This window comes from Cephus cinctus, unplaced genomic scaffold, assembly GCF_000341935.2.
Source record: "Cephus cinctus unplaced genomic scaffold, Ccin1 Ccin1_scaffold0401, whole genome shotgun sequence".
Taxonomy (NCBI): Eukaryota; Metazoa; Arthropoda; class Insecta; order Hymenoptera; family Cephidae; genus Cephus; species Cephus cinctus.
This window is the reverse complement of record NW_014333085.1, coordinates 534,380-549,972: the sequence shown is the minus strand read 5'-3', so window position 1 is coordinate 549,972 and position 15,593 is coordinate 534,380. Positions and strand designations below refer to the sequence as shown.

The following is a 15,593-nucleotide window of genomic DNA, read 5'->3' as shown; positions in this document are numbered from 1 at the left end:
ATTATACAGAACTAGTCGAGCAACCAATTAGAATAAAATTACTACAGTGAAATAGCTAGCTGTTAAATATATCTGAAGAACGTTTATACAGTATCGACTTTCTATTATACAGAACTAGTCGAGCAACCAATATATATATATATATATATATATACAGAAATTGTACAATGCATGCAGCTGACGTGCACATTCGATAATTTTAATTAATAAAGATAAAGATAACAGTTAAATCCGTTAACTGATAAAATTGTATTAACCTTAAAAACTGTACAAATAATTGTAAATCTTTGTAAAGCTATTTCAATAAACCTGTTAAAAATATTTTAAATCTCTATACATAAAACAGGCTACATGCCTAGTCCGAACTTACTTAACTGGTCGGGCGTACTTGACCTCGGGTTGTCCAGGTGCCGAAGTACTAGAAGTAGAGGAACGTCTCGTCGGTGTGCTCATGACACTTGGTACAATAGTTTTTTGTGAACCGTACTCGTCCGATTCCCTTTGCTTCAAAGTACCAGAGTCAACACTCTGCTCATCCTCGACTCTGCCGTTTAAACAGATTCTAGCAATAAGTATAAAATGATTTGAAGTAACATTTAAGGGCGGAAAAAAGGGGAAAGGACATTCAATTGTCTTTTTAAAAAATTTCTGTTAGAGCATATAAATGTCATCAGTCATTTATTATCTCCTAAATTAACACTCACTCCGCCTGCGTTTCCGTGCTCTCATATCCATCCTCGATATCAGCAGGCGCTTCCTCCAGTCTCGAATGTTTGGTAGATCCTCTTCTTGGTAAGCGTACTAGGGATACGACTTCAGATATCAAAGTAGCTGACGAAAGAGCTCTTGCACGTCTGGCTAGTCCTTGCATGGAACCACTGCAGGCTGAAATGCATTAGAGACATGGGGTTATGTTTCGAAACGTTGAAGTACACAGTAGCTTCTTCAATGTTATTGTACATATATTCCACGTACCTGAATTATCCGTCAGACTGTCGAGATCTTCTGCAATCTGATATTTCCTGTACTTGAGTGCGTATTGCAAGGCAAGTATAACAGAGACAAGAAACATGAGTATAAGGAGAGAGGCAGCGACCAAGTGAGCAGGCGTCAACCACAATGCCCATCGTCCTGCGGCAGCCATAACTTTTGGATTTAGAAGTAACGTTGAGATTGTCGTTCCGTTATCAGCTGTAGGATTTTCTGTTGTAAAAAATATTTTTTTATTAAATATTGAATAGGAAAAATATTTCCTACACTGGGACAGACTTACGGAACGTGATAACATGGGCGAGAAAACCACCGACACAGGATTCAATCTCGGCTGCCATTTCGTCGCTGAAGAATTCCACGAGTAAACTGTTCTCTGAAGATATTACTGTCCCTGTTGGCGGTTCACTTTTATCAAATGCAACGTCTGCGAGTAGCTCAGCACTGAGGGAATCGCCATCGCGAACTTTTATGTATTGTTTTGGACATGGAAATCTTGCTTGGTCCAAATGAAATCTCACCGTGTATTCTCCTGCTGTCTGTATATGCATACAATGCTTTTGTCAAGAGTTCTTATAAGTGCTAGATTTAAAAAAAAATTCTTATTCGTGACTGTGATACCTGAATCAACCAAAATGACCGACCAGGACATGCCTGAGTACTGGCAGCTAGTATCGTTCTTGGTTTTTCATCGGTAAGATTAACCACGCAGCCACAACGGCACTTCGTACCGACTTCCGCCGTTACTTCCGGTCTATGCGCAGCTAATCCTGTTCCGTGCCGGCATTCCCAGTCTCCAGGATTCCATATGCCGTGTAGATCCAGCTCACCAGTCCCGCCGCACGATTCGGTTTCCACGGCTTTTCCCTGCGGGACAAGTTAATTATTGGACAGAGTGACCGCATGAAGAACGTTCGTGTTAAAAACAGTTTTACCAACCTGGCAGAATTTTGCACCGTATTTTGGAGGTGGCGTGTCGCAAAACCTGTGACGATTTCGCGTCCCACCTACACAGGAACTGCTACAGGGAGTCCATTGACTCCAGGGTCCCCAACCAGCAGCATTCCCGTCTAAATGTTTTAGAGAATTAGTCCACTTTCTTCCATATATATGTGTATATATATATATATTCCTGATTAGAAAATTGTGTTTCATAAAACAAAACAACTTTCTAGCATCCCCTATTTATAGAGATTAATGATCCTGGAAATTCATTAGACAAAACTTTAACTTTGGTAATCCGAAATCCCCAATACTAAAAGTGTCAAAGGGAAAGCCTGACGTCAATTGAGCTTTGTAGAGTTTTCTTTTGAATCCGAGCCAGTTTATCCGATTAAGGATCGTCAAAGCGATTAAGGTGATACAATTTCAGCCCGGCAATGACAACGCCACTGGGATTGGATTTACAGTTGCAATACAGATATCAGTTTTAGTGTCGATCATCTCCGTTTAAATCCAGCACGATAACTGGTGTCGGATGAAACCGTAAACTAGACAGTTGAATCGAACGGAAGAAGAAAAAGAAACGAAAAAAAAGAAAAAGCGTGTGAACGAAGACAGGAAAGTCTCTTGCCGCATTATTAAATTTTCCAACTCATTATCCAACTTTATTTCCCCCTTACATCAGCGTCGAGATAAAACTGCGCAACGAATGAAAAAAAATTCCTCTTCTTGAATTATGGATTCAAATAGTACCGGGAGGAGGACGTAGGGGGGTATCTATCCTACGCACGCAGCCAGCGTGGAAGAAAAAAAAAAGTAGAAAACAAAAAGAATGGCTGCTGGTAGGTTCATTTGTTTAACAAAATGGCACACCTGATTCTCTCGGAAAAACAGATGTAACATTAAGGTACAAGGGCTTGGGGAAGCGATGAAGATCCAAGCGGGAAATTCAGTCTGGTTTCATGAAAACATCATGGAAATTCCCTGGTTCGTCTTATAAGTGCTGTGGATATACATATATCAAACGAGGAAAGCTTTCTCCATTTGTCACCAGTGTCGCCACGTAGCTTGACGAATGATGGCGAAAAGAATGCCGTCGCGACGTACAACCTAAGTCGACTCTTCACACAATGGATATTATATGAGATTATCCGGATTGGTGATATCGGTCGGATTTGACAGTCTTTAGGTTATTCACTTTCAACTGAATTGCTAAAGAAAGAGTGTGTATAGGTATTTGTGTCAGCTGCTGTTACGATTCAAATTTTATGACGAAAAGTACAGGGGAAATAAAAATACTTTCGTTATTCATCAGATCCCTTCCAGAGCTGCTACCAGTGTCCCTTATATATTGTAAAAGGCCAATTTTCCTTTTTTTTTTTTCTATTCGATTAAAGTACTCGAAGAAGTTTGTATCCTTAAACGAATATTTCATTGGATCAGTATAACCTGAAAGACCCTTCCATAACTTAGACGAGCACTCGTGGTAATGTTTTCTACTTATACGAAGGGATAACTTCTAGAATGAAAAAGGGCGCGAGAGAAGAAGCAAAGAGAAAGGAGCTAGTGTCCCGTCTCTAGTGAAAGCCTCGTGCCCACTTCCAACCACGTTGCAAGAGGGTTCAAGTGCAGTTTATATGCAAATGCAGATAATTCCTTTAGCGTTGCTTCCTGCGAGAATCTTCTTGTCTGGCTGATTCGGTATTTAAATGAGGTTACCTGTTTTCTTTAAACGTAATTTTCTTGCTGGTCGTTAGCACCGGGTACCGAGTAAAGTACCTAGAGTACCGCAACAGTGGCAGAAGACCGAGAGACAGAGGGAGAGCAAAGCTTGAACGATCAGATCTTCTTCCATAACCATGTTGGCTACAAGGTACAAATTGAAATTTCGCAAGAATAAACTCGCAATTAAATTGGAACGCTTACGCAAATAATTTTGTAAATTTGTAAAATATAACTCGTGCATCGTGCTGGAAGGAAAAAATACGATCGTTCACGAAATATATTGAAATAATTCTCGACACGTTTCATCAATCTAATACAATATACAATGTGAACGAATTTTACTTTCTGAAAGGAATTTATCTTATTCATTGAGAGTTTTTTAATTTCACTTCCGCCACACCGACTTTCTTTACTTTTGACTTTTCTCTCTTTGAATTGTCGGAAATAATGAACGAACAAACTGCGTGGCGACGGCTCCACACCAGCCAATCCCTGAAGAAGTCGCTGAGAAGGAAGAAGAAGAAGAAAAGGGAGCACTTTTACTTCCTTTTGTCCTGTTAAATCTGGGTCGCAGTACACGCCGAAGTGCTCTCATCATGGGAGCCCAAGATTATTTACGTAAATTGCTTGCCAAAGTAGCTCAGAGGTTCTCAACGTCAAAAGTCATTATGATATCCGATCATACAGTTATTCAAAGTACGTAATTGAAAGATAAATTTTCTTAAGTGCATCTCAACAAAGATCTCGTCAAAGAAGAACAGCGATCATTCACACTTACTAGAGTTAGTACGAAATCCATCAGCCACTTGCATAAAGTTGGAGTGACTATTGCCTGATAAGATTCATGAGACACGTGAGCAGGCATTAATTTTATGTCTAACGTATAATGTACGTGCGTAGACCCTGATACGTGGAATCCGCTGTCAATATCGTATAATGTGAAAGCATCGAAGAAGATTGAACGTTCTGCGTCTTGTCTAGAAAGAAAAAAAAAAAAAGAAGAAAACAGCCAGATTATTTACAAACTTTTTCTTGAGACTCTTAAGCTGTTAGAATCCGTAATACCAATGGAGATTGTGTCCAAACAAATAAAATTCCACGAGATAAAAGTACAATAAGAAACTCCAGAACAATTTTCAAAGTCTGTAAGGACACTAATAAAATTAGAGGTATAATCAAAATTCATGAAAAATTTGAATTTTCCTCAGAAGGGAAAATCCATTTTCAGAGAATTCACTCAAGTATAACAAGATATTCGTTTATCTGAAAAGCTATGTCAAACGAGCATTAAGTCCCGTTCACAATGATTCGCCATTCCGAAAGCTTAGTTCATCCATTCGCGTTGGTATCCAGTATTCCGAAATTCACAGAGATACCAGGGACTGTCATCAAGCAAATCACAATTTCCTATCCCTTCGTTCTCATCTACTAGAGCAGTATCGTCATACACCATTAAGCGGTATCCATAAAGGCACCATCCGTCATAGATGATATCGAGGAAAATTCCTAAACGCAAGATTCCTCATGACGATTTATGATGGAATCATCAATCCGCGTCGTATTCGATTGCGCGAGTCTCTGTCCACGTCAGTCATACTTGACTACTTATACCAGGGGGTTGAGGGATGAGGCAATGGGGAACCCATCGATTTTGCTTTTGACGCCTCAAGTATCATCACCGCAGACCCAAAGGGATGATACTTGAAAGAAAATAATATTTGATCCAGTCCTCCCTATTCTTTCAAAACAATATCAGGAATATCTCAGACTTTGAATCCAAGATTCCAGAGCAGGTTACGACGATACTACACAGAGGGCATCCCCGTCCCTGTGGAGAGAAAAAGATATATTAAAAAAAAAAAATAAATCTGTCAGTATTATAAATCATGGATAAGTCTGTTGTCAGCCGAGACGCAGGGTTTTCCAGAAAGAATAATACCAGGTACGTTAATCGTTGGGAATCGTTGTGAAGTAATTCACAGTGTAGCATTTAATCAATAGAAGTTCGTTAGGGTTGCCGTGAGTTGTATCTACGTAAATTTTCCACCCTCCATGTGAGGGTTGCGAGAGACAACGTAGCAACCCCTCTATATATCATGTAATACTCGGACAGTGTACTACTATCAACAAAATCCCTGCTGTGCCATTGGACAGTTTGGACTTGAATGGGTAGAGCAGTACATGGTAAACCGGAAAACGAGACTGAAGCTGAAGATAGAATTGGAGAAAAATCTCTCAATAAAGTAGATTTTTTTTAAGTAATATTTTGATACAATTATTCGAATTTCCCTGTACTTTATTACAGAGGACAATGAAGGCCTGCAAGTCGGTACATCATTGTGGCATCCATTATTCCCAACAAAGTTCCATGGGGTTGTCTGAAATTCAAGAGGAGAAAAATTAAATGAAACGTGACAATGGCTGACCTTGCAGAGGATATGTAGGTATGCAGTCGACTCTGACTTCCGTCATGGCGCCGTTGATGGCTTCGCTAACGTAGACGAAGCAATACTCGACGAACCTCTCGGTGAATATGTCGCAGTCGAAAGTGAGTGTGTGCTTTCCCGGTGGTGCTTTCAGTTCGGCCACGTAATGGAGGCTCGATGGAGGAGCCAGGGAAGCCACGTCGGCTCTAAGTCGGCCATACACCCTTACACGGTCGCCCTGGAGGCGACAGGAAGGATACTCGAAGAGGACCGATATGCCACCGGTACTTCCGACGCAAGGCTTTACCGATCGGGCGTGAACGTTGAAGACAAACTGATCCGACCACTCGACCTGTAATCAATTAGATTAGATTTCTCAATAAGAAACTTGTCTCATTCCTAGTTAAATGCGATGGCTACGCCTTCCTGAGGTCAGTGGTCTCTAGGATGAATTTTCCTAGACACTACCTAACCTAACTTTTCATCTTGTCGAAGGACGTATATATACTCACCTTGATGTAGGCGCTAGTAGTCGGAGCACTCGGATTAGCGTCTGTTGGTTTAAGTCTGAGGGCGTAATGGCCAGCCAATCCAAAAAATTCGCACCGTAGAGTAACGACCCTTTGAAGAGGAAACCCTTTGACCTCCTCGGTGTACAGCGCCTGCAAGCCACACGACTTCATTTCTGCCTTGCACTGGCGTTTGGGTGAATAGGTGGAAAATAGTAATCGGCAAGAGTGAGGAAAGAGATTGAAGCATGAATAATGTCTTGGATATAGAATCGATAGAATGGATAAAAAATAATACTAAAAGAAGGATAAAGGTTCTGGTCAGAGTTCGACGACCTGAGAAAGTATTTAAGCTTCCCAGCAGTCATCTGCCAGTCGACCTTACCTGTACGTGAGTCTTATTACGTGGGTCACAGGACAGCACGCTGGCACCGCAATATATGAGTTGCAAAGAGTAGGTGGTTACAGGAACCCCTGCAGATGGTGTGCAGGATATCCCAGCGTATTCCAAAGTCGCCAGAACTGGCTGTCCAGGATAAGTTTTCAAGTGTTGTGGTTCCAAGGACAGAGAAGGAGTCGGCCATCTTACGTCCAGACTGGTTTTCATCTGTGTAAGAAATATGAAATGTTATTTTACAAATTTTTCTCTAAACTATCATTAATCCTTAAAAGCCTACCAATCGATTACAGAATTATCACAAAGCGTACCTGAAGCTCATGAAGGTCGGTGACGTCGATAAATTTGTCTTGAGACGCTGAAGACTTTTGCTGTACCTGAAGGGAGTAAGTACCGCCACGTGAAAAGAAGCCGCAGGGTATCACGAGGGAGACATTTCCGCCGGAAGCTGCTACATTTTCCACGGGAACTTCGCCCACCAGCTCCGAGCTGAAGCCATCCAGTCGTAGAACTCTGACACAACACAGAGCACAATATTAATAGCAGAGACAATGGAGACTCCATTTTTCGTCTGGTCTTTAACCGAGAGGATCGTTCGAGCGTCGCAACATTGCTGACGTCCATTCTCATCCTGGGTTTTCACGATATTTCAGGGAAGCCTACGGGGAAAGAGAGAGAGAGAGAGAGGGAGAGAGAGAGAGAGGTTGGTTCGGCTCGAAGAGCGAGAAAGAAGAGGAAACAAAGGAAATGGATTAATGGGCTGTTAGCAGCTCGAGCGAGCTAATCATCCGTGGACAAGTCGATCCATTCGACGCGAAGTGATTGACGAGATACTCGAGAGCTATAAAACCCGATATCGTCAACTTCACCAGGTTGGAAAAAAAGGAGACAAATAAAGGAAAAATAGGAATTGTCAAAAAAAGGAAGTTTAGATTCTTTCAAAAAAAAATCTTTTTTTCTACCTCAGTACCAACGGTACGCCGAATACTTCGTTACGACTTTGACCCCCTATCTCATCATCCTCGTCCTCTTCCATAATGATATCCGCATCCTCGGTGGTGGTCGACACCGAAGTCACGGATTTTTCGAATGTCGGTAATTCCAAAATCAGAACCGACAAATTTCCAGATAACGCCGTATGGGAAGCGGCTACGATTAACCTTGGAGATACCGAATGCTCCAGTGCCAGCATGGCCCCCGATATACCTGAAAATCATATAGAAACGTATATAGGTTGACTTCATTTATCATCGATACGTTCATTAATTATTAGCTGATAACAATTATACATAACTGCGTATTTCGGATAATTATTAATCAAACTAGATTGTCGATATGGTTGGAGCTTAATTTAATGAAATAAAATTACATGAAATTTTAATATCATATCAAGAAACATGATAAAACAGGAATCTACAAATATTTTATTAGCATCCTTCAAATTGACACGTATTCGACACGAATTAATATATTTGACAATATGTATTTAGGCTATAAGCTAGATTATTAATATGGCAATGATAAAGTAATGGGCAGATCGATTTTGTATTTCTATCGTGCTGCACGTGTTCAGCTATCGAAATTCTCCGTTTACCATCCAATTACTGTAGGAATTGAATATCCTATCCCGTTATATATATATATGAACAAGATATCCTATATATGTAAGTACAAGATACATAAGAAGCCGGGAGTATCGTGAAAGCAATCCGGAGAAATGATATTGGCCTCTGGTTCCAGAGGTGAAAGGTTGAAGAGTTGAGAGCGTGAAAAATAAACACAAAAGACCGTCAAGTTAATGCGGAAAAAACATTGTGAGAACAATTTGAACCGCAATACGATTTCCGCATATCCCATAAGATTGCAAGGCAATGAAATATTCATTGAATCCACCTTAGAAACATTGCTTAAACGCACGTACCCCGTACGCACCATATGAAAAGACGTATACTTCATCAGGCTGTATATTACAAGAGAAAAAAATGATTGCATAAAAAATAACTAAAACTGTACCTTTGCACGTTATAATAAACTTTGCGATGTCCAAGAACATTAGCTACTAGCTATATAAACGTGACTGAGTTAATTATCTGCATAATCCATGCCCTGTACAAGAGCTTCGTTCTCGATGCATTATTTCTTACCATTAACAGACACAGTACACGTTTGAATCTGGCGCGCAAACCAAATGGATGTTGCGCCGTAGTTTGCAGTGGTAGATTTTACTGTTTACTTGGCATACAGTGATCCAACAGCGAGTACGAGAAGGGAGAGAGAAATTACAAAGGAACATACGTACAACTACATTGTTTGTAATTGTTGCAAGTGTTGGTTCATATACAAAATGAAGTCCGGATTTGTAAGACAAAGGCGGTTGGCGTGATAAAGGAAGATTTAGGGCAGCAGAAAGGACGCGTGCAGGTGTAGATTAAATTGTCAGATGGTTGCTTGACGACCCAAGGTACCATAGAATACTGTTCGTATAGAGTGGGTGACGTATAGCAAATAATGAGTCTTGTTTCTGGTACAAATAAAAAAGACGAAATAGGAGCAGAGACAAGCAGCATCTCTGTGTGCATTGTGGGTAACGATAAAAGTCAGATTAGACGTGCTAAATTTAATTACCGTGAATTTTTCCTTTAATCAAGTGAAATAAAGATTTTTGTGAAGATAATTAGGGTGAAGGACAAATGGAACAAAAGATGTGGAGTCTTGGAAAGAGAATGGAAAAAGATCGGTGGTCGAGACTTGAGCTATGCTGGTTCGGTACAGGAATGGGATTCAGTATCCAGTTACGTAGAGATTGTGCAAGCGGATTAAGGAAGGCGAAGAAGGACGCGTCGGATTAGGGAAGTGAAAGGAGAAGCGAATAAAGCGAAGTACAGACCTATGTATACAATGAAAGAGCGTGTCTGGCTTTACGTCGTAAGCGTAGAGGTTGTTGAAAGACGCGATAGCCAGAGAATCCTGACTGTTGTGTATTCCTCTTGTTGAGAAGAAAAGTTCAAAACCCTTAATTTTCCTGCTCAGGGTCGGAATGGGAAAACGGTGCGAATTGCGAGGAATGAGAAAACGTATTGGCCATCTTTATTCCCTGCGGTGGCGTTACGTAGCTTGATGGATACCGGCGAGGCGCCTTCTCGAGTCCTACTCTGTCGGTATGGTAGGAAAACACGCAATGTAGATAAACGCATAAAACGCACAGCGCATTTCCCAAGTGACAAGACCTGACCGTCTGTTTTTTTCCCTTCTCTCTTTTCTCTTTATCGTCCTTTGCTTTGTCCCCTTTTATTATCTTTCTTCTATTCTTCTTCTACAGAAGATACCCTTTTACCCTCCAGTTCAGCACTTTATAGGTCTTGCCAGTAGCGTCTGTTCTCTTTCAGTTTCTATAGTTCGACATGATGTCTCCTCTGTTCTGTCTCTTCTTTCTCTTTATATTGAAGCTCATCGTGGCCAAAGGACTGTCGTCCAATTAACTTTTTACTTTTGTGTTAAGGGACTCTTGACACCCTTTTTTTTCGATCTTTCTCCTTCTCTCTCACTCTTTTACCCTCTTTCGCTACTTTTCTTTTATTATTTTTACACGAGCCAATCGATACGGAACCTTTGAAAACACCAGTGTACAATAGTGTCAGATTCAGCTGCTATTAGATAGAAATGATAAGGTTGGTTACAGAATGCAATACGATATATGGCTATTTCTGATATTGGTTTCTCAAGGATTTATGAATTTCACAAAATCTTCAAACTTACACAATAATTCCCGTTGTATCATTACCTGTGACTTTTTTGACTCACCATATAAACGCGCGTTAATTTGGATGGACAAATATGCATAATAAATTTCAATAATACAAGATTTCCCATAAATTCCCTCTTATCCTTACCTATGCCTACATAACAAATTATACTAATCGTATGTTATTTGCTGTCCGGACTAAATTGACTTGCAATTCACTTGTAATTAGGACAGTCGACGACCTAGCCCATTTGCTCAATCCAATGTATACTTTGTCTTCATTTAAACGGTTCGCCAGCTTCCTTAAAGAATCTACGTGCGTCTTGATTCTCACATTGGAGTTCCTTCGGCGTTAACAGCAGGCAGCAGAAACTGCATCGAATGCATTTAATTGCATGCACTCATACGCATGCATATGAGATATCGATTGGGCATCCTTGACGTTCGTACAATCAAATTTTATCTGTCGACCTCGTTTACCTAATAGTACCGGGGAAAAAAAAAAAAAAAAAAAAAAAAAAAAAATTCATCGACGCCATCACCGGCCCAGGGCGCTCTATTTTTCTGGCGTCGGTAGGCGCCGTCGATTCATCTCGGACCTTCGTCCGGTTCCTAACCCCGTATAGGCGTCAGCGGAAAAAAAAAAAAAAAAAAAAAAAAAAGCGCAGCTTCTAGAAGGAAGGAGCACTTGGTTCGCCTATCATCTGGACAGCCAATATAGATGAATCCGTATATGCATCGATGCACTTATATGCATGAGCGTATATACACATACGCACGCACAAGGGCAGAAAATTGAAGGCTGTAAAATCGTTTTATCGAAAGTCCATCCCAATATGGGAAATATCCATTTATCTATATGGTATAACCTCACTTTCGATATCAGCTTTCTGATAATAAAATTCGTTCTCGGCTACGCTGCTGGAGAGGCCAGTTTTTGATGGCGATAAAATAGGAAAATTGGAAAATAAAAAGAATTTTTTTTAATTTTCTCACGGACCACATATTACGCGGCTATACTATGATCAAAATGGTGGATAACTTTGTTTGGCTATCAAGGTACTCATTTATGAGCTCTTTCTAATCGATTTAAAGTGTCTCCCTATAGTCTCTGTAAGATAATAAAGAAAAATTGCCACTCCTCTTATCACGAATTTACACCAAGTTATTTCATATTACACAATATTAACCCATTATGTCACTCACCCGATGTATTACGACTGATTGAAATTAAAAAGTCGAATATTCAAAAGAAACAAAAAAGTGCCCGCTCGAGCGGCAACTCATCGCGAAAGTTTGTCAATGTTCACGGTGAGATTAACAAACTGATCGAATCACGTTGAAGGAATTGAACGAGAAAAAAATTTAATCAAAGAAAAACAGGTATAGAACCCCACAAAATAAAAGCAAAAATTCTGGTCTCCAAAGCGCGAATCAGGTCGCACAGTAGGACATTTCTGGTAAATGTACAAGGCGGCAAAATATACCAGATTCGAAATTACTGAAACGCAATTTTTTCCTTCTTTTCTCTATTGATCTCATTTCGTCCCCACCCGTCCATTAGTCCCGTCCCGTCTGTCATTACGCTTCGTTCAGCTATTCAAAAAATTTGTCCAGCGTCAGAACGAAGAGAAAGAAAAAATTACCGGCCAGGCGATCGAGCACTTTTTTATTTTCAATTCCCACCTAGGGATTCTTCGGGTCTCACGTGTGCGGTTCACGAAGAGTCCAGAAGTCTTTGGTTCCTTTATAACCGTCTGGATAAATAATTACGCGGATCACGTAAACCGCAGCTACCTTTGAACTCTTCAACGTTTTCTCATCTAAATCTCCCAGCGGTCATTTCGATTCTTTAATTAATCCTCCCTATTAATTTCATTATTATTTTTTTTTATTTCTGTCGTCACAATTTTTCATAACGTCCAGCAATTCCGTTCGAGCAACCACCAGCTTGTATGAAAGATTCAACTGTAGTATTAATATGCTATAGTAAAGTGTATACCTGAGTATACGCATATACTGTACATACTATAATATATCTATATGTAAATAACATAGAAAATTGGAAGCAGGAGGAGACACTGATTTGCACGGGTCGCATAAGGGAGGAGAAACTGCGAAGCCATGCGGCGTCTAATGAACTTGCTGGGAAGCCTTAGGATCTAATGCGCGTAATCGGAGACAGGACGAAATGCGTTTAGAAATTGCTGCTACTCTGATTACACTGAGCTATAATCGACTATGTTTTTTCGTCACCGTCTACCGTACAGAGATCTTGGATTCGGTTCATTTTTCATTATTCAACGCGAGTGCGAGAGAGACGAACTTATTTACTATACTAGTCCAAATTATTGTACGAAACTTTTGGCTTTATCCATTTTCCTCGTACACGTTATGTATTATATGTATATACAAGCAGACAGTTTAATATGTACGAGTATTAACTAACAACTCGTGTCCGAATTGCGGGAAAATAAGTTTTTTCAATTTCGCTCAAAGAGAAACGACCTCGGCGCGTTTCGTTGACCGTAGGACTCTAATGTAAACTGTCAAACGGTTGCCCAGTCGAATTGCTAGCATCGCCAACTTCTCTCCCAACTATCCCGTCAAATTTTCACAAACAAATTGGCTCGTTCGTCACCGAGACGAATCGATGCCAGCCAATATCGTTGACACGAGAGAAATCCAAAATTTCATCAACGATTTAGGAAAATACGCCATAATAGTGATTTTCATTGAAATCCAGGACAGATACGAAAAAAAGTTGACTTTAACACATAAATAACACGAAAGTAAGCTGTGGTAGGAAAAAAATTTTTTTCAACCAACGAAAATTGTATGAAAAATAATGTTGATTTACACAGGCTGAATGCTATCTAAAACCACTACTCTCGACTAGCCCTCCAAACACCTTTAATGTCATCGTCAACAGTACGTTTAATCGTATCCAGAAGCGGCGGCTCCCGCAGTAAAATATTTGTCCTCTCGTAATCCCGCAGGAGTCGGAGAATCCTATTAAGTGAAGTTGGGAAGAAACTTTGCATTTGCCATTTGCACTCGGTTGTTTGCGGCGAGGGCTTCTGGGGTTAGGTGTTAAGTTAGGAAGGGTTCGGGTCAGGGAACGTAGTACGGCGACAACTGTCTACTTACTGCATTACTAGCCCTTGCGGTGACCGTTAATTACGAAGCATTTTGTATATTGTTCGTCGCTCATAATAACGCTTGATATAGCTATCCTGGCTGGGTGCAAATTACACGGGTACGAGGCTCGCTAGGAGGCCGCCATCTTGTTGTACATATCTGTATCCGATGGTAACTAGAAGACTATAATGAGACTCGGTCGGTATTGTATATAATATATCCCCAGGCAATCTCGGTGGCAAAGTTATTCAAAGTTATGAGAATGCAAAACGAACCGAAATTCGTACAGATGAAGTTTTTATATTGGCTCAGGAGATTGCCAGAAATATTTTTAACTAGACTGTCCAGTAGTTTCCGTTACTGACCATACACGTTTCGCTTCTGGATTGTTTTTCTTTCTTCTCTTAACAGGAATTCACACGATAAAAAAGGACGCGAGATATGCCACTATGAAAAATAAAGTTCGACCTTGGCGCCAAGTTTCAAACGAGACTCTCGCGCTGCGCTATATGAATAGATTCAGAGAAGTTGGGTCCATTCATTGCAGACATTACTAATTAAGATAGCGAAAGGCGTCCCTATATATATATATATATATATATATATATATATATATATATATATATATATATATATATATATATATATATATATATATATATATATATATATATATATATATATATATATATATATATATATAAGAGTAATTAAAAAGTTTCCCGGCAACTTTTAAATCTATTGACTCGCTGATATCACTAAGCTTCGTTCCTCCGCCAACAGGATATAGCCATTAGCAGATCTGCCATACCGACAGGTATATAGAATCATTTATCAGATGGCTAATTATTATTCGGTTACTTAATTACTTCGAAATTAAAAACTATCTCGCACCAGATACCATATAAGAGAATAAATTATTATTAATAATCGTCATTCTTCGAGTGAAGGATCAAGACCTTTGATTCTAAGGTAACAAAAGATTCTATAGAATGATACGATTCTAAGAGTCCATTTGAAGGTCATGTTGACGGAAGCAACGTTCTTCATTAGGTTAATGGCTTTTCCATGACTCGTAGAAAAGTATTAACTATCGTATACAACAAAAACGCAATACAGAAATGTACGGTTAACCTCTCATCCTTCCGTGACTTTAGAAAATTCGAATGGTTACCGGTACACGCTCTTGGTTCCGCCTCTGGCCGCAAGCATTTCGCCACATTCTTATTTGACTTATTCCCATGTTATTTCCCGTCTGGAATTCGTTCGTCTGGCTCGGTGGTAAATGTAGATTTCAATGAGAATTCACCAGGGCAGAATTGTGCACGGCGCAGCGCTTGATTGTCGGTAATGAAAAAAAAAAAAAAAAATAGTAGTACCAACATGGAAAACTAAAAGCGGAGACAAAACATCAAAGCGTCATCGATCGACGTAAATAAAATAATACGTATATTTTCAATATTATCAGACAGAATTATCGTTATTATCTCACGTTGAATTAATAATTACGAAAAATATATATAGACACTTTTTTTCAATCTTTTTTTTTTCCCCCACCTTATCCAATCTCGTCTCGAACTTCTTGAAGATCTTCCAGGAGTACAGAAAGAATATGGCGCTCGAGGGAGTTTAAGAGTGTCTGGGGGTTGAAGTGCGCCACGCTTTTTTTTTACACAGCGAAACGCGGTAAAACTCGAAGGAGGGGTGTGAGACGGTGGGGG

The 15,593-nt window shown here is 39.9% G+C and overlaps 1 protein-coding gene and 1 long non-coding RNA gene across 13 annotated transcripts in view; one reads left to right on the top strand and one right to left on the bottom strand.

Moving 5' to 3' along the window:
* Nucleotides 1–15,593, bottom strand: part of LOC107267440 — a 60,582-nt gene that overhangs the window by 4,377 nt on the left and 40,612 nt on the right. For 9 of the 12 annotated variants that reach the window (XM_015739168.2, XM_015739167.2, XM_015739172.2 and 6 more), the window contains 11 exons: nucleotides 7,952–8,195; nucleotides 7,301–7,502; nucleotides 6,978–7,199; nucleotides 6,596–6,745; nucleotides 6,084–6,435; nucleotides 1,930–2,060; nucleotides 1,612–1,857; nucleotides 1,274–1,529; nucleotides 976–1,203; nucleotides 705–885; nucleotides 371–562 (listed from right to left, as the gene is read on the bottom strand). In XM_015739168.2, the coding sequence (XP_015594654.1) occupies nucleotides 371–562; nucleotides 705–885; nucleotides 976–1,203; nucleotides 1,274–1,529; nucleotides 1,612–1,857; nucleotides 1,930–2,060; nucleotides 6,084–6,435; nucleotides 6,596–6,745; nucleotides 6,978–7,199; nucleotides 7,301–7,502; nucleotides 7,952–8,195 (2,404 nt within the window). Of the gene's footprint in view, nucleotides 1–370; nucleotides 563–704; nucleotides 886–975; nucleotides 1,204–1,273; nucleotides 1,530–1,611; nucleotides 1,858–1,929; nucleotides 2,061–6,083; nucleotides 6,436–6,595; nucleotides 6,746–6,977; nucleotides 7,200–7,300; nucleotides 7,503–7,951; nucleotides 8,196–9,876; nucleotides 10,199–15,593 lie in introns of those variants that run through there. The other 3 variants (XM_015739173.2, XM_015739175.2, XM_015739176.2) reach the window with 2 other exon arrangements.
* Nucleotides 2,075–4,650, top strand: LOC112494301. The gene is made up of 2 exons (XR_003059590.1): nucleotides 2,075–2,919; nucleotides 2,987–4,650. It is a non-coding gene; the product is annotated as an uncharacterized LOC112494301 (long non-coding RNA).